At 43.5% G+C, this 26,565-nt stretch overlaps 1 protein-coding gene across 4 annotated transcripts in view; it reads left to right on the top strand.

Annotated features, from left to right (window-relative positions):
• Nucleotides 1-9,087: 9,087 nt before the first annotated feature.
• Nucleotides 9,088-26,565, top strand: part of ADCY1 (adenylate cyclase 1) — a 498,640-nt gene continuing 481,162 nt past the window's right edge. For 2 of the 4 annotated variants that reach the window (XR_007508915.1, XR_007508916.1), the window contains exon 1: nucleotides 9,234-9,999. Coding sequence is in view for 1 of the 4 variants with exons in the window: in XM_049823805.1 (XP_049679762.1) it covers nucleotides 9,331-9,999 (669 nt within the window). In the remaining 3 variants the exon portion in view is untranslated. Of the gene's footprint in view, nucleotides 10,000-26,565 lie in introns of all 4 variants that reach the window. The other 2 variants (XM_049823805.1, XR_007508917.1) reach the window with 2 other exon arrangements.

The following is a 26,565-nucleotide window of genomic DNA, read 5'->3' as shown; positions in this document are numbered from 1 at the left end:
CAGTGACCTTTCTCCCACTTAACTGGAATATTTGAACTGCCCAGACTACTGCATTGACTTGCTAAACAGGATTAGGGGAAGAAAAATAGCACTTAATCTTGTTTAGAGAAGTGAGATATATTTCAGACTAGAAGATAAGACCTAATCTATAGTAGATGTAGCCAGGTTTGTACGTACTCAGTCTAGAGTTAAAAACAACGGTAAGCTCTCCTTGGAGTAATGCATCGCTGTGCTTTAAAGTGCTATCAGCCCTGAGGAGGGGAAGCATTCTCAGGGATTAACTGCTAATGAGCTACGAAAATAGCTGTACCAAATATACAAATAATTTTTTAGGCATTTTTATATTTAAACTACTTTATTTTTATTTTTATGATTTTTGCAAACAAAACTTGTGAGAAAAAATGCCTACTTTTAAATAAAATCTAAGCAAAATCTAATTTTGTTTCAAAAAAGTAAGACAATCCTTATGAGTCCCTTCCAACTAGAAATATTCTATATTCTATGAGATTTTTAATTTCACCTGTAGGTTTTTAAAGAAACAACCTAATTTTCTACTCTGATCTTGACTGATAAGCAAGCAGGTTGTTGAGCCAGTAAATGAAAACACAAAAACCAAGGGAAGACTCTGTGTGAAAGGTGTGAGATGTATTGTTAGTAACATCACCACCTGACTACATAACTCTCAACTTGTCTCACATGAGGAAAAATGTAAGATGTTTCCTTTTTTTGACTTAAAAAAAAAAAAAAAAAGAAAAAAAAAATCCTGCTTCTCTACCTTTACACCCTCGCACGTACACAGACATATACAGGAACCCCTGTAATATTTGAGGTTGTTATTAAGGCTCCTACTTTTGCATCAGCACAGAAAATATTGTGTTTCCCCCAATCATTAATAAGAACAATAACACTTAAAAGTCCTTTTGAGTACACAGTCTCTCTTTCACACCTTCACACACACAAACACAAGCCCAGCATGTAAGCAGGAAGGAAGAATGAGACGAGAAAAGAATTAAGTTGCTTTACTAAGCTGAATTTCCAGTTCATCTATTTATAGTAACAGTGGAGCATAAGCTAAATAGCATTATGCAGGTTTATGCAAATTGTTTAGGATGAAAGGGGAGCACAGGTGATGAGAAAATAAATATAGCATTGAAGGCCACCGGAAATCTGTCTTAATGTTGAGCAATGGTCTGACTGAAGGAATAGTAAACACAGCACAACATAAAGTTGTCTTTTTGCTTTTAACACCCAGCAGTTGTTCCCTTAAAGAGGAGGGTAGCTCGATCTTGAGGGTTTAAACTCAAAATAGAGCCAGTGACATATGTGCTGTTAATTGACCTAATTAGTTGTTGCTAGTTGCAGGACTTACCTGAAGAATCTCATTACATAGATTAGATATGAAACAGAGGGAACCTTGGTGGAGATCAAGTAGAACAGCAGTTTAATATGATACATGCTGTTTCTGGCTGCTCTGGTCTGTGCAAGAGGGTGTTAGGGGAGGTGAATCTCCAGTAAGTGTCTTCTGCGACTTAGCCTTCTGTAGCAAGCTTTTCTATTTGAAAAGCATCATTAAGATTTTTATTTAAAATTCCGCTGGTTTGGGGGATTGTTTCCTTGGGTTTATAAAAAAAAGCAAAGGCCTGTATCTGTACTCACTTCAGTGATGAAGTGCAAGGACTAACTGGCAGGGAACACACTGGTTGTCTGTAGTATGCCATGTCTTGAAACCATTGGTAGCTTCATAGTTATCATGAGAAAACTAAAATCAGTATAAAAGAGCAACTTTCTCCTCCAGTGGGAACTGACTACAAATATATTACTTGTTGTTGTTGTTGTTGTTGTTAAATTCATATTGTCAGTGTACTTTTCATTCTTTGACGGGATGCTCTGCAAAGGAAAATATGCAGGCTTTTAGAACACTTACTCAAGACAAACTCCCAAATGAAATCAGTGTGGAGTTCTGCCCAAATCAGAAGTCCAGAAGGGATCCTCAGGTCTGGCACTTGAAGAAGCTATTTACAGAACTGCTAATGAGTGCACTGTGATGGAAAGTCATAGCAGAGCACATCCTGAATATTACCAAGAGTGAAAATTTAACATAACAAAAACAAATATGGGATTTAAAAAAATCTTAAGCAACTGATAGCCTTCACTTAAATAAAATAAAAGAAAAAGAAAAAAAAGCTGTTTAGTAAAGTTTCAGTTCATAAATAATAATACAATGCTTTAGCATAACTGATCCAAGAATATGTGTGCAGTATAACTTACAGATGAGCAAAATAGGGGGAGATCAGATCTGGTGAATATGAATCACTATTTAAAAATGGATGTATCAGAAATATGGCTAAGAGGGAACTGTGGAATTCAGCTATAATTTCTGTCTTTATTTTTACTCGCATCTTGGCTTTTCCTTTTCAAGGGATTCAAGGGATTACACTAAGTAAAATGCTTGTCCTTACACACACTCTAAAATACATCTAAACTACAATTCATTAGGCAAACAAGAACACTGTTTGGAAAACAGAATCATGTTTTACCTTAGAAAATGGCAATATGAATATAAAAAGGAAGAGAAACCTTCTTTGGAAAATAAGCATGGTTATAATATCAGGGCTAATACAGCTGCAGTGAATATCAAAACCTCCCTTGATTTCATGGAACAGGATCAGAGCCATACGATGTTGTCAAACACTGCCAGCACCCTGATGCTAGGCATTTGCAGAGCTCCTAAACCAAGAATTGAATGCTTGACATGGAAGCAAGGAGAATGAAAAGTATTTTCTTCCAAGTGGTCTCAATTTTACTGAGTACGTTTTTACACCTAAGGGATTTTTGAGAATGCCTTGGTCAGTCGGATCACCTGTATAATGGAAATTGCTACCAAATCTGCTAACTGGTTTGGGAACTCTTCATTGTTCTGTTCCATGGAGAAATACTGGGATATTGGGGGAGAAGGGTTTGGGTTGATTTCTTTTCTTTGTTTTTCTGAAAGGAATTGCAAAAGGAAACTTGTGGGAACTTGAAAATATTTGTGTTTTGCCTGAGAACTGAACCAGCTTCATATAATTGTGGGTTTTGTGAGATATCGCTTGTGGAGTTGGCTCAGAAAAAGTCTGTTAACCAAGCTGACCAGGAAAGATAAAATAATAGCTTTATTGAAGCAAGCAATCAAACACGACTGCTCGGGCTATATCCTGGCCTTGCATGGGAATGTGATTCTGAAGGTACCAATGTGCTGAAAGAGCTGCCTTACTAAAAGGACAGAAGGGAAAAGGTTGCCAGCTGCTGCAGGCTAATATGGTATTTCTAGTCTCCAGCCTGCACTGCAAAGATCCCAAGGCAGCCCTGAACAAGTCGTCTCCAGACCCGGTTACTGCACAAGTATGTAAACATAGTTTGAAGACTGAGCTGGTAAGCTCTGGCACAAGTGCAAGGTCGTGTAACATGCGACTACGTGGGTTTCGGTAACTGACCTGGCACCTCTGCGTGGAGCTGTGGTGCACAATGAGGGTGTACCACGACATCCGCAGCCGACTGCGAGTAGCTACCTCATACCCTCTTGCACGCTATTCTCCGCTGAAAAAGAGTAGGCTCTAACTTACGCATCTAAAATGAAATAATGAAAGTAGATGGTACGAGTGCTGTGTAGGTTTTGCAGGTGGTTTGTGATTTCTTGTTTTGCTGTTGGTTTTTTTTAATCAATATATATCACTGTCGTCTACCCCTTGGCAAATTACGCAGTGAACTGTTTTGAAGACCTTTCCTGTGTCATTTCCATGCTGTTACTGCCCACAGGCTCATGAAGGAAAACCGCTGACGTTTCCTAGAGATAACAGGGAGGATGCAGCAGGGAGACAGAAGCGTGGCCAGATGGGGTGTGGTGTTTGGGGAAGCTCCTGAGAACTGCGGCTTACTAGACATCATAAAAGAAACAGCCAATGAATTCCTCATAAAAATGCACCAACCCCCCCTTCCTGAAATTTTGCCTATATAATAGTCTTTAGATGGGTCTAATTTTAGATGAAGAATAGATAAATCAGAGTTGATGCAGTACTGATGGAGGAAATGAATGACTTGTCAAAAGCTGGAAGGATCCAGCTGACCTGCTATAAATCCATGCTGGCTGAAAAGCATGTTGCTTGCTCACTGGAGAGATTCATTAGTATTAATACAGAAGTTCAGTAGGTCACAGAAGTCTCATGCTCTTCTGGAAGGCTTAGAATAGAAGAGAGAGGTAAAGGATTCGAATGCTCTTAACGTCTGTACTCTCTGCTCAGCAGAGGACTGGAGAAAACCTATTCCCACTCTCTGCTGGCAAATTAGCCACTTTAACCATATTATTTTTCAGTCAAATCTCCTAATTGCTGCAGCAGCAGTCTTGTCTGACAAGAGACTTGAGGTCAAGGCCTTAATGTAATTTTCTTCTCATCTGATTTTTTTCCCTCCAATAGATTATACAATTAAATAGACTTCTATACGGATAAAATTGTGATTAAAATAGTCTGAGTGCAAAACCACTGTGTGGTCCCAAGGAAACTGAGTGAGCAAAAGTGCTGTTGATAGACCTGAGCAGAAGCTAAGGCACAGTTTTGTCACTGAGTGATTAGTGTTGAAACCTAAACATACCCTTGAAGGACTCAACTCTGTTCTGGGTGCCTTAGGTAATTGTTCATCTCTTAAAACTGGTTCTTGTATGAAGAAGCACAAAGGAGAAGTTTAAACCAAGAAGTTGTTTTGGAGAACAGTGTTGAGGTTAAATGCTAATGTTTACCTACAATTGAACTTGTAGGTGTTGTAAGGCTTTCACTTACTGTCGCAGGGCAAAGTTTATTTCAGCTTTGTAGTAGAAACTCTCTATTTAGGTGAGTTCAAACTTGCAGCTAAAGTTGTTTAACTGTGAAAGTGGTATATATCAGAACTATCTGCTTCATTTGTTCTCCATCCAAATGCGTGCAACATAAATCAAACTTTAAAATCACAATTTGAAGGAACAGTTATTATGATGCTCATGAGACCCATTCAAACAGTATTTCAGTAGCCTTACAGAAATCTAGCCTATATTTCTTGAAACAAGAATGTGAATGGAGTCTCCACGCCGATTCCAGATGAAATCTGTGCATGATTTGGAAAAACATACTTTTACTTCTTTCAAACGTTGGCTTTCCTCAAAATCTAGAAAAAATGTGAATACATTTCAGAGATCCATGAGAGGAGGAAAACACTCTGTTGAATTTTTATGTCTAAGCCTGGCCATTTCTATTGTTTTCTGCAGGACCTCTTCTGTCCTGCCCACATCACTGCTTTTCTCTCGCTAAACATATTTCTCTGGTGGCATTAACAAGCTGTGGCTGCTAGAATGAGTCTGCAGAAATTTCTCAATAGCTTTATGCAGAGTCCTTACTCTTACTGTCAGAGGAAGTGAGAAGAAAAAAGATTTCTATCCCTGTCTCAGATGATAGAGTATGGCATTCTGTTACAAGTAGGCAATACTAATATGGATGGATAAAAGATGAAGATCTTTGCAGTCCTTGCTCAGATAAAAATTAACACAAAAAAAAAATTCTATTGATGCCACATTTTGATTAGGCTTAATTCTAAAATCGTCATGAGTCTGAAATGCTCTTGTTCTATGAAAAGTATTGCTTCCAAAGATGATCTCCAGCCAATGCACCAGGCAGTGAGTGCTAGAAACTGTTGGAGGTGAGGAGATAGAAAAAGCAAGTACCGAGTTCAGTAAATTAAAACAGGATGGACAGTGAAAAATAAATAATTATTAAATGGATAATCTATACGCACAAAGTAAATAAAAATAGATGTTCTGAAACTCTGAGTAGCCCTTTAAATCAAGACTACTCCTAAGGTCCAGTAAAAGGTAGAGACGCTTCTGCTTAATGTAACCTCGATCCAACTCTCCACGAAGAAAGGTTTTCCACTTCCAGTGGAAACCGACCAAGTCGGCTTGCCTCTTAGGAAAAGGCTGAAAAAACAGATGGGTTTTGCAATGCAAAAGGTGATAAAGCTGGGCTCTAATCACCCTTTCCTGTCAATACTACATTTATCCCCAGAATAGTCTCCAGTTACAAATGCAAGGGCATTCAACAGGAAGAGCTGGCTTGCATCTGGCCAACATCCAGAACTTTGAGGGCATTATATATCAAAACCAACCACGTTATCTTCCTCAGAAGTGAGCCAGAAGTGCACTACAGACCACGAAGTGTTGTTCATAGTTCACAAAACCCCAACCAGGCTGCTGTCATCTGCAGCAGGTAAGTTTGGTCAGAAAAATACAGCACTGTGTCAAGTGCATTCCAGCAGTTTTATAGCTGGTTATTTGCTTTCATGTCTGTTTCAGACAAAGGTTCTGAGGTTCCTTCTTTATATTTGTGACATCAGGTGGTAAAAACTGGGCTCCTCACTATGCAGGGTAAGATGAGGTGTTTGCCCTGTGATGTGAAACAGTGTGTAAAGGATGGAAGTGTTTCATTAATCACTGTGTGGCATTTCCATATTCCTGCAGTGTCTAAGGAAGATGAAGCTTCAACAGTTCAGCGCTTCCCCTTGACTTAGTAAGAACGGAGATGTGGATGTCTCATACATATGGGCCTTCTCTGCTGTGTGTATGCATGAACTAACCCAGCCCTTGAGGTTGTAAGAAGCATGAAAATAATCTAAACCACAGGGTGCCTTGTAGGAAATTACTCACCTTGCATTTTCCCAGCAGTGAGCTGAGAGCCAGAAGAAAAAAAAAAACACCAGTAACTGCTAGCATGACAACTCTTTCCATGGATTGTTCTGAGGGCTGGGCAGCTTGGTGCCACCTCTTATGCAGTGTGAGATGTGAAATATTAATTTATCCCTTAGGATATACAAGCTCAGAAGAAAACTGAGGACAGGTGAAGATATAACAGTGTGTATTTGTCTAATATATGTGTGACTGAAGGGAATTTATGCAACAAAGTGAACAAGGAGATGAATTTTATTAGCTTTCCAAACACACCAGAGATACTGCAAAATGAAGGAAGCCCTTTTTTTGTTAGATTTAACTTCATTTCAGCTAAACATCTCTTCCGGTTCCCAGCAGTTGGGCCAGCAAATCCAACCCCTTTACTTTCTTCCTGAAGGAAGTTGCAGAAATCTGAACACCAGCTATTTTTACAGTTCAGCAGTGTTTGAGGGGCTAAGTCACAGTCTAGGAAGCCACCACGAGTAGCGTCACATGAACACAGAGTAAGTCATAGTCATTGTCTCAAGTGTGACATATTTTGAATCTGTAACAGGCAAAACTCCAGCGATGTTGATTCATTCCCTTTTCCTAACGAGGTCTGCGCAGGTTCGGAAGAACAACTGCATACTGAGTCTGGAGGGCTAAGACTAACATAAAATATTAAAATAAAAAACTATGTTGCTTTAGATTATGTATCAGAGATTTTTCTTTTGAAAGCTACTGTACTATCCAGAAGTAAAGTACCGACATCATTCACAGCTGTAACAAATCTTAAAGAATCCCTGCCTGCTGTTGATCCTAAGGCTCTTCAGCCCAAATTCGGAGCCAGAACCTGACATCACTGACACAAACCCCAGCAATTAGATCTTCAACATCCCCATGATAGCGGGATTCTGCTTTGATTCTGGAAAGTATTCCTGCACCACCTTTGAAAAGCCAAACGTTTGCGATCTATTAAAGTCTTCTATTTTGACGTTTTCCTAGCCCCGATTCTTACAAATTCTTGATCCAAAGCCAAAAGAAACATTGGAGTCCTTTCTCCGGTCTTTGGTGAGTTTGGAATCAGTCTCATAATCCCCAAATTAGATGCAACGGTTGCAGAAAAGAATATTGTATTGTGTTCTTCGGTGGCATGTCGGTAACAGTGGCATGTGGTAGCAGCACCGTAGGCAGACCTGGAAGGTTTTTTTCACCACCACCACCACCACCACCACCACCACACAGACTCCCAACCCAAGTTTTCGATGAGGCACCGAGTGCAATTTTGCGGGGGATGAAAATTGACTCCTGTCACAAGAGCAGCCCTCTGCAGCCCCTGACTGCTCTGTACTCCCGGACAGGCAGAAGCGGGCACAGAAACGCGTTCCCTTGAAAATTTTCTCGTTCGCTACACTTTTTTCCAACTGCATCAGAGTCTAGGAGGCAAAACGGGTAAAATCAGCACGTTTATTCAGGCAGATGAGCCTTCATTTCTCAAAGGAAGCAGGCTTCACCCACATGGGTAGGTTCATACGTCTTCAGGTGCACGTGTGTACCGACACGTACTTCTGTGCCGTTACACGTCGCTTTCGTACATTCACACCTCCACACGGTTCAACCCCTCTGCAGGCGGGCGGGCGGGCAGGGCGAGGCTGCCGGGCGGCAGCCGCAGCCCCGAGGCTTGTGCGGCCGGAGAGCCGGGGGGCGCCGGGGGGCGCCGGGGGCGGGGCGGGAGGGGGTGCCGGTTGCGGGGCGCCGGCTGCGGTGCCCCCGCCGCCCCCGCGCCCCTCCGGGGCCGAGCCCGGGTTCCCCGGCGAGCGGCGCGCAGGCGCCCGGCCCGGCCCCTGGCCGGTGAGCGGTCCATCGGCGGTGGGGAGGGGGTCGCCCTGCCGGAGCCGGCCTCCTGCGTCTCTCCGGCCCCTCTGCCCCACTCGTCCTCCTCTTAGCCCAGCCCCCCGGCTGGGTGTCGTGGCTATTTTTATTTTTTGGTTTTTTTTTTCCCCTTGTCGTTGCTTATTGCTTTTTTTTTTTTTTTTTATGTTGCCCGCTGCCCGGGAGCCCGTTTGCCACCCGCTCTCCGTAGCTCCCTCTCCTGCAAACAGCGGTATCTGAAGGGAGACCCGCCTGTTGATTATCCCCCCCTCCCCTCCTCTCCTCTCCGCTTCCACCCACCCTCTGCCCGCCCCCCCCTCGCCCCCCCCCGCTTGATTTCGAGCCTTCGGATGGTGTTTTGGTGTCATTAGGAGATTAACATCCCTGGAGCACCAGGGGAGGAGGAGGAGGAGGGAGGAGGGAGGAGGAAGGAGGAGGAGGAGGAGGAGGGTGGAGGGGAGAGAGAGCCAGCAGGCAGGAAGGTTGGCACATTAACACGAGTGAGGCTCTCCTCCCGCCGTCCCAGCCATCCCCGGCTCCTCGGCGGCAGCGGAGGGGGGCGTCTGCCGGCGCCGCGGGTTGCGGCCGGCGGCTGTGGGGCTGCGCCCGGTGGCCGCGTCCGCGGAGCTGCGGCGGCGGCGGCGGGGGCGGGCGGCCGCGGCTCCTGCTCGCAGCCCCCCTCTCTCTTTTATGAGCGGCGAGGCGGAGGAGCGGCAGCGGGGGACGCCAGGAGGAGCATCTCTTCCCCGGGGTTTATGAATGGCACTGACATGGAGGAAATACCGTTTCAGAAAGTCAAGACCAAGAGGAAGAAGTGCTGCCACTGCTGCTGCTCCCCGCCGGCTGCCGCGGCGGCGGGAGCGGGAGCCGGGCTGGGGGACCCCCCTCCCTTGCTGCTGCTGGATGCCATCGCCTGCGAGGACGAGTTCGACTGCAAGGAGCTGGAGGCTCTCTTCCAGAGCTACAACCTGAAGCTGGAGCAGACGTCCACCCTCAAGGCGCTGGCCGTCCTCATCGTGCTCACCGCCAGCCTGGCCCTGGTGGAGCTGCTCTCCGGCCCCAGCCTGACCATCTCCAAGGGCTCGCACCCGGTGCACTGCATCATCTTCCTCTCCCTCTTCATCGTCACCAATGTCAAGTACCTGCAGGTCACCCAGCTGCAGCAGATCGTCAAGCTCACCCTGCTCTTCAGCTTCACCTTCTCCTTCCTCTGCTGCCCCTTCTCGCTCGGCGCCTACGGCATGGAGCCCCCCAGCGCCCCCGAGCAGGGCATGTGGCAGCTCATGCTGGTCACCTTCGTCTCCTACTCGCTGCTGCCCGTCCGGACCCTGCTGGCCATCGTCTTCGGGCTGGTGGTGTCCGTCTCCCACCTCATCGTCACCGCCGCCTCCGTCAGTGCCAAGCGGCAGCGGCTCTGGAGGACGGTGAGCGAGGGCCGGGCCGGGCCGGGCCGGGCGCTGCAGCGCGGCGCGGCCGGGCGGGCGGGGAGGCGCGGAGCGGCGCGGAGCCGAGCGGCGGAGGCGGCCGGCGGGGGACCGGGCAGCGAGCGCCCGGTGCGTCCCCGGCTGGGCAGGGGCCGGCGCACACCGGTGCTTCGGGCGGTGCCCGGAGGAGTTCCCCGAAGTTCCCGGGAGGCGGGAGGACGGGGCGGCTGCGGGGAGACGGGACCCCCCGGCTTCGTCTCCGGCAGGACAGCCGCGGGGAGCAGGGGAGGCGGCAGCCGGCGCTTGGGCGGCTTGGGGAGCACCGCACGCACCGGCGGGGCGAGCACCGCCGCGGGACTCGCTACCAACTTGGCACGGACAATAAGCTGCGTGTGCTCGGAACGCTTCCGTCGAGCCGATTCGTGTCCTCGCCGTCTCTCTCAGCCGGGGACCCTTGGTGCCCGCCGCCCGTCTCAAGGGAGTGGGGGGTGTCTGCAGAGCTGGGCTGAAATAGGTGGGACACTCAAAGGGGGAAGCCCACCTCGCTGCTCTCCCAGCGAGCCAGGCATTCCCCCTTCAGCTTCCCCGGGGCAGCCGCTGTCGTCCCCGTCCCCCCCCAGCAGACACTACCTGCTAGCTCGGTGAACTTCCTAGCGGCTCCCTTTCCCCTCGGAATTAATCCAGCAAAACCTCCCTCTGCAGCAAGCATCTTTGGAACCGTGCTGCTGCACTCTGCCCTCCTCCCCCGAGTAGCTATTTATAGCCCTGCAGGGCTTTCTTCCGCTGCCGTGCCCTGACGGGCCGCACTGGCAGGGGGAGGCGGGGGAGGAGATGCGCGTATGGGAAACGCTGGGGCTGGGGGTCGGGGTTGGCGCTGAAGGCTCCCTTATGTTGTGCCTCTCAACCGCTGGGAGAGAGAAATTGAAAAATTGTTGCGTCCTCCCTCGCACCGCATTGATTATGCCTGCCCTCAGGGGAGGCACACGGGTTCTGGGGTCTAGATTGGTGTTAAACAATGTGATGCGTAATGGAAGTGCTTAGTACGTTACTTCTGCTGGGTCCCGGTGTTATTCTCCACGGCTGTGTAAGGCTGTGTTGTGATGCTAGGACGCTCACAGTTGGCGTGGCCATAAACACTGCCGTAAGCAGGATCATACACCTTCGTGCCCAGAACTGTGAATTCCTTCTCCCTCCTTACGGGCTCGCACAGACACCACCACCCCCAGCGTGACATACATGCACACAGTGGCGATACGCAGGGACAAGCAAGAGTGGGGTTACTGAGACAAACAAGATTATTCATGGGTTCACGCTGCTGAGCCGGTGGACAAAATAAATTGTATATTTTAAAGGGAAAGAAAGAGATAAGCTGAGCTTTATGATTTACCCAGATAATCTGATGGTCTATTTTTAAATGCGTGATTTAGAGTTTCCATGAGAGAGAGAGCCGATGAAATGCAGGAGCACTGAGAGGAGCTTTCCTTAAAAGCATCCAAAAGAATGCTAAAAACACTAGAATATTTCTCTTTGAGTAGCGATGAAGATAGCTCTTTTTGCTGGAGTACCAATTAGTCCTTACGGGAGCCGAGGCTATCCTGGCTGCCCTGACACAGAGGCAGATTTTCCTTGATGCCAAGTTGCAGCTCAGTGTGGCACCTGCTGTTCTCGACAAACAACATAAAGAGGCTGACAATAATGTCTGCTCACTATATTATCTAACCAAGGGCTTGAATGCGAAACATTTTGAAGAGACGAAATCTGCTAACTTTCTTCACACTAGTTTAACTCAGTTATTCAGCTGGTGAGAAGCTGGCTTAAAAAATGCATAGAAATAGTTGACTAGCAGCTGACGTAACACACCTATGATTCTTCTTCATCACCCTCTCCCCCCCCCCCCCCAAAGTAATTTCAGTAATTTGTATGCAGTCCCCAGAGCAGTATGCTTTGCTGATAACAGGAGGCAGAAAACAGCTTTGAATTGAGCAAAATAACTGGTCTGTGAACTTGTGTCCCACAGAAATGCACCTTGATTTGTTGCATATTTGCAAGCAAAAAGCCTTCTGATCTGAAGACTATCTGTGTATGAAGGGACTCTTCCCTTACACAGAAGTTGTTTTTTCTTTTCCAAAGAACAGGTTCACAATGCTTGGAAATTTAAAGCCATGTAAAGGCTGCATCGTCTGAATTTTATTTGCCTGGCCTGACAGTAGCTCAGCCTTTTTTGTAAAGGCTAGAATGGATGCTGGCTCGCGGTCCGGATCTGCTTCCCAGCCACTGGATTTTATCATGACCAGCCCAGGGCTTGTAGCCACAGGGCACAGTCGGCCTGTCAGGGAGGCAGGACTGCTCTGTGCAGAGCTGCAATCGCCTGAATGGCTCTGTTTTTTCTCCCAACCCCTTGCCCCAAGCAAAGGGGTAAATTTAAATCTTTAAATAGAAATCTGCTGTATCCAGAAATGCGGATGCACCTGCACCAACCACTGAGGCCAGTGTTCTGTTAAAGAAGCCTTTGATTTTGGGGTGATTCCGGTAGGGAACCAATTCTATTTTTGTTTAGCCTGAGCTCTAAGAGAGCACAGATCTAGTAACTTCCATTGAAGTTAAAGTGGCAAGTTAAGTTGTCAGGAAGACCAAGCACTTCATGTTGTTTCAAGTTCAACCCATTAAAAAACAGGCATAGCCAAGTTAAGGGGTTTGTCCTGAAGTGGGCTTTTGGATGCACATCTTCTATTCCATGCTATCTGAGGAATCACCACATGCAAATCTTTGAATGCCGAAAGCCTCACTGACTTCACCAGTGCTGAATCAGACCCTGAGTAGGTCCCATGGCGTGCTTAGAATTTGCGTTCATATAAATCTACAAACACTTCAGCATATTAAAATCAATAGTTCAGCTCACTGTGGGAGAAGTTTGTTATGAGGTCTACCCAGTAAAGCACATTTAATTTGAAAAGGGTAGTTTTCTGACAGCACAGTGTTGTCTGAGAGTGGTCTGTGGAGATCACAAGCTCATTTCTTCTAGCTCTCTCCACCATTAGATGCCATGCCATGCCATGCTATGTCATAAGTTGAGACACAGGTATGTGTAAAAGCAAGAGGAGGGGAAGAATGCAAGTGGAGGGAGGCAAAGAGAGCCAGGGGAATAATGTGGCAGAACCTGAGCTTCATCTTTCCACTCAGTAGCTGGTTTTTCATCAAATGAAAGATTCCAATCCGTTAATCTGTCCTGTTCATTCTTAAGAGAAATGTAGTAATAGATAAAATATGCATATATATAAATAAGTGGAATACTAAAAATATGCAAAGTACTTGGGGGCAACCTTGACCCCATTTGGAATAAGTCCATGGCAAAAGGCATGCTGACTTCACAGCTGGTTTTGCGTATCTTTGACACTGTGATAAGGATAGCGTATATAACCAATAGCGTATTGGTCATGTTAGTCAGACTCTTTCACTTCCTTTGGAGTCACGGAACAAAATGCTCATGCCATATAATGTGACAAGGTATCCACAGGTGACTGAACCTACAAATGAAGTTTTAACAGCTTGGACTGGTCTTTTTTTTTTTTTCCCCACCCTATAGGTTTCAGATGTATGTTAGGTGATTCAGAGCAGTTACAGAAATACAGAACCCTGCCCCAAGGAGCTTAGTCTAATTTTTGTTGTGATGCAGTGAGTGGGTGTTAGAGACATTAAGGCCAGATGGGGTGAAGAAGGCAAAGGCTGCTCACAGAAATTACTCAGTGGTGGCATGTGCACAGTTTCATGACTTACTGTTAAATAACTTTTTTGTCCCTCTAAATATTTTTGTCCCCCTTTTTTTTTAAAAAAAGTATGCTTATTTCCAGAAAATTCAAAAGCAAATAACACACCAACAAAGTGCCCTCACACATCACAGAAATCTTTGTGAAAGCACAAATCTTTTGCGAAAACCAAAGTTCCAACTTGAGCAACAAAGAGCAGAAGAAAGATGCTGTCATAAATTAGTGAAAAAAGATATATTTTTTTCAGCAGTGTGGTGAAATAAGGGTTGTAGTATTTTTCTGGCTTTATTTAAAACTGGTTTTATGCATGTATTTATTTTTTTGTATGATTAGCACTTTTATTGATTCAGCAGGTAGGGGAATTGTAGGCCAAAATTGTAGGGGAATGGGTAGACTATGAAAAGGATAACATGGAGGAAGCTGGTAATAGTTATTTAAAATAATTCATTTAATACTTACAATTTTATTTTATCTTAACTCTTTGCAGGTTAGTGTGATAGTAGTCTGGAATATCACAAGGAATTATCATTATCATGCCACAGTTAATCTTATTTCTGCTAGTGTTTAAAATGTAATTAATGAACACAGCACTCGGAGAACTGTTAATCTCCACACCTTTGTCTCTCACACAGAAGGTAGAGTCCAGCAGCCTAATAAAAAAGGTTGCGAATCAAAGACAGCTCAGCTCCATGGTCATTATTATTTGGTGTTAAGCTCAGGTTTTCTCCTTCATGCATAGAAAGTACTGCTGAGGGACTGTACTAGTTCATTCTCTGTGGTGCTTTTCGAATGTTAGTATCAAGAATATCTCTAGTATTGCAAACATATCTATGCACTAATAATCTGTGTGAATTCACTGTTTTCCTCTCTTTCTAAAGATTAGGACCACTGTTCTTAGAGATTCTCAATATCTGTGTGTAACTCTAAGTTGACATTTAGTCTATATTAAAAGATTGGTAAAACTTTTTTTTTTTCCCTAGTTAAAGTGGGATTTTAATCTTTATTTGTGGCATGGGGATTGCCAGGTATTGACCGCAGTCCTTTTATCTAGAGGCTGAAGTACAGAATCTTCTATGGAATGTAGAGCTCTGTGTCATCTTCCACATAGAGATTAATGTGCTTTTGGCTTCCTGAGTCTGCAGACTGCTGAGACTGTTACTCTTCATGGGTTTCCAAACAATAACAGCATGCTGATGGTTCTGCATGCTTGAGAAACAAGAAGCCTTTGAGAAACTGACAAGAGTCATACAGACTTGGAGAAATAGTAAATAACAAATAATTTATCCAATAGTTGTTTTTCTCCTACTTAATGGCCTGGGGGGAATGCAGCTTCCATCCAATGAATGTCACCATATTCAAAATTTTATAAGAATTTGATTTTTTTTTTTTTTTTTGGTAGCAGTTCTTTGCAATGATTTGTCATATGACCTTTGTATGGACACCTGTGGCTAGTGTATTACTGTTTGTATTGCAGTAACACCTGTGGGTCCCCATGATGGGCCAGATGCCTGTTAACTAGCCTAGTGAATAAATACATGCCAAAAGGACAGACTTCCTCCTTGGCTCCACCTCTTCCTCTCTCATGCTGTACTTTTTGTTTGGAAAAAACTTCCCATGGAAATGTACATTGAATTTGCTAATGGTAAGCTCTGACTAAGCTGTCAAACATCTCTTAACATATCTTACTCTTGTGCTCAAAATCTTGTTTATGGACAAAGAGGAAATGCATCTTATATAAAGCTAGGAATTTATTTTTTTTAGTGTAATTGAAATCTTAACTGGCTAATCAAAGTATCAATAATAGGGTAGATCCCATTATTACCAAAGAAAAAGAGGACTTCTATGCAGAAAATGTTTTAATAGTAATAAAGCAGCTAACATTGTTACACACTCACTTAGTTCCTACCCTCTTTCCTTGATGTTATGCTCACCCTCACCATTCCTCTGCTTCTCCAAGTCTTAAGGTTGGTGGCTTCATTCTGCTGGTGGTGTTACCTCTGTTGGCACCATTGGAGTCCTTCCCTGGAAGAAAGGGAATGTTCATGTTAGTGGTTTCTTCTTCATTGCTCTAGGGTCCACTTGGGGACATTTTTATCAGTTTGCTAACATGCATTTCTCTTTCTTTATTGGTCTATAGCTCCATGTTGCATCCAAATTTTCCACATACAGTTCGTTTTATGTATGTTAGATACTTGTTCTTTGTTCTCTTTGTTACACCTAAAGCCAGTTTTGTCCATCTTCAGGCCTGCATTTCTTTAACTGACCATTGGTGAGTCTTTTTATAGCTATGGGCGTTGTCTTCAGTACCAAGCCTATGCCTCATCTTTTGTAATCCTGTGCCTGTAGTTCTCTACACCATCTCCTGTGTCTCCACTTCTCAAGGCCTCTGCTGTCTTTCCATAGGCCTATATTCTGCATACTACATCATTATGTGATGGTCATAAAACTGTTGTGCTAGCATAGAAAGATAAGCAAAAGTAACACAAATTAGCTACAGACATCTGGTCAATTAGAAAAAAAATTGCTGTTATGTTTAAACCAGGTAAAACAAGGTGCAGGGAGGTCAAAAAAAAGTGTAGCCTAAGAAGCTAAGCTTTTAGCCTAGGGCAAACCTGACATTTGCAAGACAGAGGTCTTTCAAAATCTGTACAACGCTTACGCCTTTCTATATAGCAACAGCAATACAGTAATAGCAATGGCAATACAATATTACAGGGCTGTATGGTTGCAGTCCTTTTTAATACGTGTGGTTTAGACTGTCTCCATGTGTCTTATTACCGCTTTCATTTTGATGTTAACAAAGTGGCCAAATGGTGGCTTCATTTCAATATGGTAAAATTTTACCGTCTAGACCCTGGTTAATAGCAAAACATTGCATGCGATGTTAGTAATTAGGGACTGTATTTAATCTACATACTGTGTGAAAAAGCAGTTTTCATATGTGTTTGTGCAGCTCTGAGCTCAGGAGCTCCCAATTTGAGTTTAAAGGTCTTTGAGGTTTCTACAGCATAAGTTATTGAGGGTTTCTATTTCTTCCTTCCTTTCCTTCCTTCCTTCTTTTCTGAACATGTGATTTTGGATATGTTCAGTGCTAAACTCATATGAGAAAATTTTGAGAATAGAGAATAGCTGTCCTTGATGTGATCTGCCATTTCTTCTTCTGGATTCCAACTTACGGGTTTTTTTCTATCTTGTTTTCCCCAGTTACTATTATAGTGCAGTGCCTTGCTGGAGAGAACCAGTGTAATATAACATCTAGCTAGTGCAGGTTTCAATTTCTTTTCATCTACTTTAAACACAGCCCTGAATGTATGCATGTTTATATTAGATGGCCCTTACTAACTACAGCAGAAGTTTTCTTTCTAGCTTTTTCTTATCTCATTCTGTCCGTTTCAATGCATTGCATTCTCACGTGCTAAATTCTTCTGTTGCTGTTTCAGAAAACATCAGCTAGCATAAAATAATGTTTTTTGTCTATCATGGCTAGTTATTGTCTTGTACTTTCTTAGATTCAAAAGGCCATATACTCCTGTCTTCCCTACAGGAGTAAAGTAGCATAAAACGTAACTGAATGTGGATGGCATGTATGGAAAGAGGAAGATGAGCCAGAACAGCATGGTTTCTTGTTGCTTGTAAGCTCTTGATTGTGCCAGTAAGGAATAGTTGTTAGAAAGTCTTTTATGAGTGTGGCAAAAGGATGGCATGGTTTCATGCAGGTTTCATGTTCTGATTAATTCATAACATGTTATAAGAAAATTCATCTAGGACTTAGAATGTTTGTGGTTTACAACTTTTGAACATAGCTGACAGAAGAAGTCAGGCAGTATTAACTCCTGCAGGACCCTTGCTGTTGGGAAGGGGAGGAAACAGTACAAGAAGAAAAGACTGGTTCAGGCTTTGGGGCTGAGCTCTGTGTCATGGTTTCGGCCCAGCCGGTAACGAAGCACCACACAGCCCCTCGCTCACTACTCCACCACACCCCCTGGCCTCGGTGGGATGAGGAGAAAATATAAAGAAACGCTCATGGGTCAAGACAAGGACAGGGAGGGATCACTCCCCACTTACGGTCACAAGACAGGCTCAACTTGGGGGAGAAACCAAATCAATGTAATCTGCTACCAGTCGAACCAAACCAAGGCTATTGGGACGTTACCCCCGACCCGAGAGCAGCTTCCCCCCCGCCCTCCCGCCTTCCCGCCTCAGCCCCACTCCCGGTTCTCTCTCCCTGGGGAACAGGGGACGGGGGCTGGGGTCAGTTCCTCACCCCTTGTCTCTGCCGCTCCTTCCTCCTCAGGGGGAGGAGGACTCCGCGCTCGGCCCCTGCTCCGCCGTGGGCTCCCTCCCTCCCTCCCGCGGGAGGCAGCCCTTCACCAACTTCTCCAGCGTGGGTCCTTCCCGCGGGCTGCAGTTCCTCACAGACTGCTCCAGCGCGGGAGCCGCAGCCATTTTGGGGGACATCCGCTCCCCCGCTCCCCTCCACGGGCTGGGGGCGGACAGCCTGCCGCCTCCCCGCGGGCTGCGGGGGCATCCCCTCCTCCCCCGCTCCTCCTCCTTCCCTGACCTCGGGATCCGCAGAGGGGTTCCTCTCACGTCCCACTCCCCTCTCCACTGCAGGTTTCCCAGCAGGTGAGGTTTCTTTTTTTTGTTTTTTTCCCTTTGGAAATCTCTTCTCCCAGAGGCACTACCGCCATCGCTGAGGGGCTCGGCCTGGGCCAGCAGCGGGTCTGGCTCCAAGCCGGGGGAACTTCCAGCAGCTTCCAGCAGGAGCCGGCCCGGCTGACACTCACCCGGTACCAAACACCCGCCACACAAACCCAAAACACTCTGTCTTTGGCTTGCTATGATGGATGGGTCTGAGAGGCCATCAAAGAGTGTAATGTAAGCCATATGTTTTGTTTCAAAATTTCTGAAGTATGTGATTTCCTTTCTTTCTTTCCTCTGGGAAACTTTTCATGGAAGAAATTGACTTTGCTTCAAATTTTTAAGACATGTACCTGGAGGAAGTTGAGGAAACAACATAGTTACTACTCGGTCCACCTGTTCTGTATTTGGAATAACCAAAGACAATAGCATTACCTTTCATTTACTCAAGTGTAATCTGGTTAAAGCAATGCCCTTCCATGCAGGTTAACCTAATATAAATTTTAATTCATATAAATGTACAATAAATATAGTACAGGAATATATATTCTGTATGAACTTTCCACATGAGCTGATTCCTGAAAGAAATAAATTCACCAAAGATGTTATATATACAGAAAAGCTGTTTTCTGCAGCAGGACTTGAAAAAATCTGAGAAATGTGGATCTAGTGTGGCTCTAAGGCAGGTAATAAAGTGTGACAAAGCTGTAAGAAATATAGTTATTTCTTTAGTTGTTGTTCAGAAACTACAGCAGTCCTTTATCACCTAGAGATGCATGTTGCAAGCAATCATCTAAGTGTGGCTAATATGAAAAATATTCTAGAACAATATTTCACTATAGCACCACCTTTCAGACATTCATTCTGGGGCAAGGTGTTCATTATTGGATTCAGTAAGAAGTGGTTGTGCATCCTCCTGTACAACTTGATAAAAGTAAACATAATTAACTGTTCTTTACAGTGGTTAGCACATAAAATTAAGGGGTGCTTGTGGCCAACTTGACAGTTTTCCTTCATACACTACAATAGCACAGAAATATTTGTTGATTTCCATAAATCTGCTTATGATTCTCTCTTAGAAGATGATTATCCACCCACACAAAATTAGGAAATGAAATAACACTAATAAACACAGTTGTAAAAGAGATTTGCATAAAATATATCCTTAATTTGAAGTATCAACAGCCTGAAAAAGAATTATTGTGCTTGAGCAGATCTTGTGAAATTCGTTCATATGGAAGTTGAGAACAGGCCTATGCCGTCTCAGTAAAGTGTCTTTCTTTCTCCAGAGTTAATCTGTATAAAATACAATGTAGCAAAGTGAAGCTTTGAGGTAACTTGTTCAATGTTCACCCAGAGGTGAAGGGTATAGGCCTGAGCCTCATTTCACTTTTAGACACCAAAAACCATCTCATAGGGCTTTGGGGAAATTTACGTGATGTGCCAAAAATTCTTCTTGCCTGTAATAATTTCATCCCAGAACGATTTAACTAAAACACCGTTTAGTGTGAACTATGTAGGAAGTCAAGATCTGTTTACGTCATGACATGAAAGTAGTAATGGCAATGGAAAGGAACCTCTCCTTATGGGCAAACAAGCCCGTAAGAGAGAGAAGCTGAACCAGGATCAAATTCCCACTATTGCAGGTTGCTCTGTGGATGCCTGGTCACTGCGGTCATGGCTGTCAGATTTGGATGCTACCCCTCACCTGGGATTGTGGGGCACAGAGCGTAGATGCTATGCTCTGGAAATTGAGGATGCACCCTCACAGCTGTCCTGTGTCATTCCTGCTGCTGGACTCCGCAGCCGTTGTGCTGATGTCCCTGCTGATCCATGCTGGTTTAATGCAAATCAGCCTAGCGGGGCTCTGGGAGTTGAAGAAGCCTCGTTTTTAAGGCCATGGTTGGTTTAGCTATGATGAGTGCTCTATCTGTCATTCATCTATGCTTTGAAATATCAGGAATAATGAGGCTGTTCGAAACAGAGACACTGAGCGTTATCTCCATGTGCAGTATGTGAGTTTCCTCTTCCCACCCCCAGTTATGAAATGACCGTGGTCAATGATAGCTGCTTGAGTTCCCCCAGATAGAAAGTTTACATTAGCTTATTTGGCCTTCTCCATGCAGCCTTCTCTCTATTTTAGGCAGCAGTAGATTGAGGAGATTGCAGCCGAGGTAATGTGCCTCATGCGTTAGTCAAAATAAACTGCTTTATCAATAGTCCATTTCTTCTTGCGTACGCTGTTAAAAAGATTAGTCTGATTCTACCCTTTGAAGAGACCACAGCCTGAAGAGGGGATTCCTATTCTAAACTGCGCTTCACAATAGTGGTTAATATTAACACAATGGCTGAAACGGCTTTGGTAGCAGGGTAATGTGCTTTTCTAACTGAGAGCGCATGCTTTTCTTATAACAGCGTGTGGAATATCCTTCACTGAAAAGGATGATGATGTTTAAGAGGAGAAAGTGAGCTTCATTTGATGGGCTGTTAATCAGTTCCATTGCTATTGCTAAGTTTGAAATCCAGAAAAGGGCAATTGATACAATTGTTTGGCATGGCTTTTTGATCTCAACAGCATTATTTCTAAGCCTTATTTGATGTCTGACAGAACCATTGAGGGAATCATGAATGAGGTCCTGAATACCCGCTGACTATTTAGTGCAAATCTTATGTGTAGTTAATATATTTCTTTGGTGGGCCGTGTATAGGGTAAGCTACAGGATTTTCTTAGCTTGCCTATAGGCAAGGGACATGAAAAATGCACCTTTCTGACTCTTGGGTTTTAGGAGAATATGCAAAAAAATTATACAGTTGGTATTTATAGTTGGTATTGTACTGTTAGGATGAAAAGAAGTACAGAAATGGGCAATGACCACTTGCAAAGCTGAATTATGAATTATCCTCTATGCTTAACTGATATTTTTGTAACATTGCTAGATTGTCAACGGAGAACCTAATAATTTAAAAAAATGGTTTGCTTGCTTGCTTGCTTTATTTCTTTTTCTGCTGCTGCTTTTGTGGAATGAGTCCCTGTCAGTTTTGTGCTGACTGCTGCAGTTCTTGGTGCAGTGACCTCTACTGAACTTCACCCAAAAGAGAACATCAACCAAATACAAAAGACGGAACATTCTCCTGGGATGGAGGTGACTGCAGAAGGGAGGTTGATCTTTCCTAATTTCCCTAAGGGTGCACAACATTCAGTCCCACAACTTCATCTGTTTTGTCAGTTAGTGAGTCTACACTCATGAGCCTTAGTCCCAAATCTCTATGGTGTCATTTGCAAAAGCCCCATTTCTCTAGCATGATTGTATACTGGAGAACTGAGCTTGGCTACTGATCATAATGATTTTTCCTTCTCTTGGGCAAAAGATAGAATACCTAAATGGAGGAGAAATTGTCTTCCTTACAAAATGTCTTACATGCCCCTGAAGTTGTCTTTTGAATTGTACTTAGGGTTGCTGGTCCTCTGTAAAGTTAAGGATTTGACATATATATAATCCATTAGCTAACATTCTCAAAAGAATTCTCTTTACAGGGAGATACCAAGTGCTATCTTGGCTTCTTTTCCATTGTGTATGACAGTTGCTGCTATTCCACTCATATAAAAAGAAAAGACTGAAAAATCAAAGACTTACAACTACTTTGTACAAGACAGTTGGAAAACTTTTTCTGGTTGTAATTAAAAACAAAAGAAAAAAGCAAACCTAAAGCTGATCGATAATGCACTGCTCAGTCAACAATAATCTTACTGTGCACAGTCATAAATGTAGATGGTTTTATTCAGTGGTACAAACCTTGAAAAAGATTTTATTTTTTTTCCTTATTGCAACTAAGGGATTCAAGAGTGGAGCTGTATGAGGGAAAGGTCTTTTCTTCTTTAGAGTCACAGTTCAAATTTAGGTTGCTAAAGTTCACGTTTCTTCACTATCTAAAGAAACTTTGATGCCTTACCAAAATGTGTAAGGAAGACTAATGCTGATAGTTTAGTTTCTGAGATGCAAAAGTAAGATTTTTATATAGCATCACTGTTGGTAACTCAGCAAGCCCAGCAAACTTAAAGCTGTTTTCTTAGTCTGTGGGCAAACATGAATGTTGTTTTGCTAAGATTGCTTATGAGGTAATATGTTTGTCTTACATGGAATTGTAATGAAAGTTCACAGGGCCTCTGCATAGGTGGTGTTAATGTGTATAACAACAGAGTGTGAGGCAAACATCCTTCCAGGGTATTACAGAGTCTGCCGCTATGGGTGACTTTTAACATGTTGGGTAAATACTGTGATTCTTACTGTGACAAAAGTCACATTGACTCCAAATCAGTCCCAAGGGAGAACTGAGGGCTTTGACTTGTCAGCAGGTGACAGTGGTGCCACACGTCAGTAGACATTGGCTCATTCTGTGGCATACTGCAGTGAACGCAAAGTGTTCTGAGGGGGTGTGTTTTTTTTCCTTTAAGGAACCCTTAAGTCATCTGGAAACTACTGGGTACAGTACTTCAAAAGCTGGCACGCAGCAGGCCGTCTTGGAGTAGTTGAAAAAGGGAAAACCGTTAGGGGTCAGGTTACTCATCCTCAGGAGAAATATTTCTCTCTCTAGCATCTGGAAATCTCACAGTTATTTTCAGAGTTGGTTAAACTATCTCCTGTTGGAAAGCTTCTTGGGATCGGTGTAGATGTCAAAGGTCTAGGTGCCCTAGACATAATAAAATATCACTGTACCATATACCTATATATAATATAATCAACAACTGTAGCTGCTGATTGGTATTATCAGTCTGCAGACTGAGCAGTTTCTGGGTTAAGTTCCTCTGGGGAGTTTCATGTGACAAAGGGAGTACTGTAGAAAAATAGGATCTAGTTAGCTTTCTCAGTTTTTGTCCAGTAGGTACAAAGCTTCTTGTCTTACACCTCTCCTGGCCTCTCTTCAGGGGTGAATTTCTAGTCCGGCACACAATTCCCTGAGTGCTGTGAAGAATGGAAGAAATTTTTTTTTCAGGACAAAATTACTGAGATGTAAGCAGATACTAGACTTCCTTTTAACAATTAATAAACACCAGAGGCTTGGTTCCACCTTCAATTTACGGATTAATTTGGTGCTTATTACACTGATGGACACAGAATACTGCCAGTGTCAGTCAAACATAATGCCAAAGACAAGAAGCAAACTGCTCTTTGCACCAGCCTGTTGATGACGCCCTTGGGGTCTGAAGCACGCTGTTCCAGCGTGGGGTGCTCCCAGTACAAACCCTAACCTATGTTTGTGCCAGCTGTAGAACGAGTGCAAACAGAACAGGAACTCCAGCTAACACATTTTCTTTTCTGACTCAAGGAAATTGGAACACAAGTCTTTGTATTCAGAAGAGGAGAGCCTTGGTGACACACCTTGGTGCAGCATGTTCTGGTGCATTCCCTTTCTGCACTGTGGAGTCACTCCTTCCATTCTAGGTCAGCTGTGCCCGTGTTGTTTTTGGTAAGGGTGGGTAGCATGCCATACTGTCCCACCTGAGGCATACTTTGGGGAATCTCTCAGTCAAGCTGAGTCGCGTGACCTTACAAACTCTGTCACACAGCCAGGTTCATGTTGGCAATACAGCCTTCTCTGTTGTAATCCCATCTCTGCGTGGATCATAAAGTGGCATAAAAGTGCTAATACACAGGTCAGATGACAGGAGAAGTAACAAAGCCTGGTGATAACGGGTGATATCATGACATCTGCTGTTTATGTCCTAGAAACCATTAGCCGGTGTGATGACGTGCAATGCTCAAGTAATGCCCTCTGAACAGGAATCAGAAACCTCTGGTGTTGAATGGCAGTGCCTAGACTTTATTCGGACTCCAGGAACATCAGATATCCAGAGTCTAGTAGGAAGGAAGTCTCATAGGTGAGTGAATAGGGCTAGACAAATAATTAAAAGGCCAGCTATTTCTTTCTGGGTTTCCTAAAGCAGCTATTAATGGCCTAATTTTACTCTCAGGTCATATTTTAAGTCATCATTACCAAAGTAGTCCTGTGGATGTGGACACACACCCCTGTTCAACCCATTTTTACCACCAAACACACTTGAAGCCCTGCACTGAATGGGCCAGGGAGCTAATGCAGGTTAGAACCAAGCCTGGCAGGATGGGCTCCTATGTGGATGAGTTCACTAGTCCTGTTCACACCTGCATGGGCATCTGTGCTGGCATGAAGAGGCTGGGAATCGGAATGAGCGACCAGTATTAAAAAAAAAAAGACAGAAATACCTTTTTCACTGTTCTGTCAGTTTATGTCCTTGTGTTGTAACAGCAGCTGTGTTGTCTTCACTGCTGTATGAACTTCAGTGGGAATAATGTTAGTGTGATGACATCTTCTGTAAATGCAGCCTAACTTTTCACTTTATAGCTAATCATATGTGCATTAATTTAGATACGTATGTTTGGAAAATAGGTAAATCAGGTGATATAACTAAAGGTTGGGTTGATTAAGTATAGCGGCTAAACCAATATTTTTCATTGATGGATCCTGGAATAGCTTTCAGCATAGGTGCTAAACCTTCATAAGCAATTTGCAAACATAAATCACTGTTAAGGACCAATGATCATATTTTCTTATGTTTCAAAAACCCCGTTAAAGTAATTCAAGGATTGCCACTTAAGCCATTTATATAGAGGGACTAGTTTGTTAAACAGTGCCAAAAGAAGGAATTGACTTTTAAAAATGGCTACAAGCAAATAAAATTTGTTTAAAGATTCTGAATTCCTACAGGGTGCGATCTTTAAAAGTCCCAAAACTTAAATTGCCTCAGTGTCCATAAAGAAGTTTTATATTTATAACCAGTATGGTAGACTCAATGAGTGAATCATGGAACCCATTAGTTCTGGAGCAGGTAATGATGTGTCTGGTGCCAAGTATAGAAGATACTGTATGGGATTTTGATATGGGAAGTCAATGGACTTTGCATGTTAGCATGGAAATATTATGTGACTATGTTATTTCTTTCAGAATGGACAGAAATAACCTTATCTGCATACAAAAAAACCAGTTTCTATCTTATACTATCACTTTGGCTATATTTGGTTCTGAATACCTAAGTTACAAAGCAGGCACTCAGAAAAACTCTTAATTTTGATAGCAAAGATGATACTCTAATAATCTGTGCTTTTCAGCACTGCTGCATCCAGTCACAGTCAAGAGCAGAAGGAGATTCACAATAAATTTAAATTTGTCTTGCAGTGGCTTTCAGGAAGAGACCTTGCATAGTACTGTTGTTGCATGTATTGAAATAAAGATCTTGCAGCAAATTAATGGAAAACACAAAAAAAACCCCACTTGCTGAAAATTAATGATGCAGTGCTATAAAATACACTAGTTGTATATCCTGAAACCAGCCTCACTTTGTAGTAGTGTCTCAGGGAAGCACTGCTTGCTTAAGATGCTGCTTTTTCAATGACTGTTTTCTCATTGGAGCTGAGAAAACAGTAACACAAAGCAAACAAGGGATTGCTCACGAACCTACACATCAAATTCTAGGCTGAAATTCAGCTTGTCTTATTATTATTTACCATTGATGTTATGGTAATGCCTAGAGGTGTCAACTTTGATTAGCTTCTCAGCTCGCTGCTTGCTGTACAAGTGCACAAATAACAGGCAATCCGTTGTCCTCTGCTAGACATGGCAAAGAACAGAAAAAAGACTAGAGATAGAGAAGCAAGATGATTTTCCAAAACTCAGTCAGAACAGATTGTGAGTCTCCTGACTCCAGCTGCAGTTGTCTGGGACAAGAATTTCATAAAGTAAAGACTTCATCTTAAGCATCATAAAGCCCCAAGGAACAGTTTAAAATATTTCCATTTACTCTGGGCTAAGCCATACTGTCATGTTTTCTTCTTTTCAATTACTCGGAGATGAACCTTTTCCTCTGGTCTGCATGACTTGGGGCAGGATGTTCATAGAAGAGTGAGGAGTTTCATGTTACAGTTAAATGGAGCATGTTTATGAGCCACTTAAACTTTTTTTAATGTATTTGCCTCAGTAACTTTGTTATTAACTGTGTAAGTTGTAGACAAAAGGTTGATTTTGTTTACCCAAAGCAATGACATGAATGTATACAACCAAGAATAGCTATTCATCTATGTATTTTCCAATGATAGTCGGAATTGTTTCACTTAATTTTTTCTCTCTTGGG

This window comes from Accipiter gentilis, chromosome 20 (genome assembly GCF_929443795.1).
Source record: "Accipiter gentilis chromosome 20, bAccGen1.1, whole genome shotgun sequence".
Classification (NCBI taxonomy): domain Eukaryota; kingdom Metazoa; phylum Chordata; class Aves; order Accipitriformes; family Accipitridae; genus Astur; species Astur gentilis.
The sequence above is the reverse complement of the archived record's forward strand: the minus strand, read 5'-3'. Positions and strand labels throughout refer to the sequence as shown.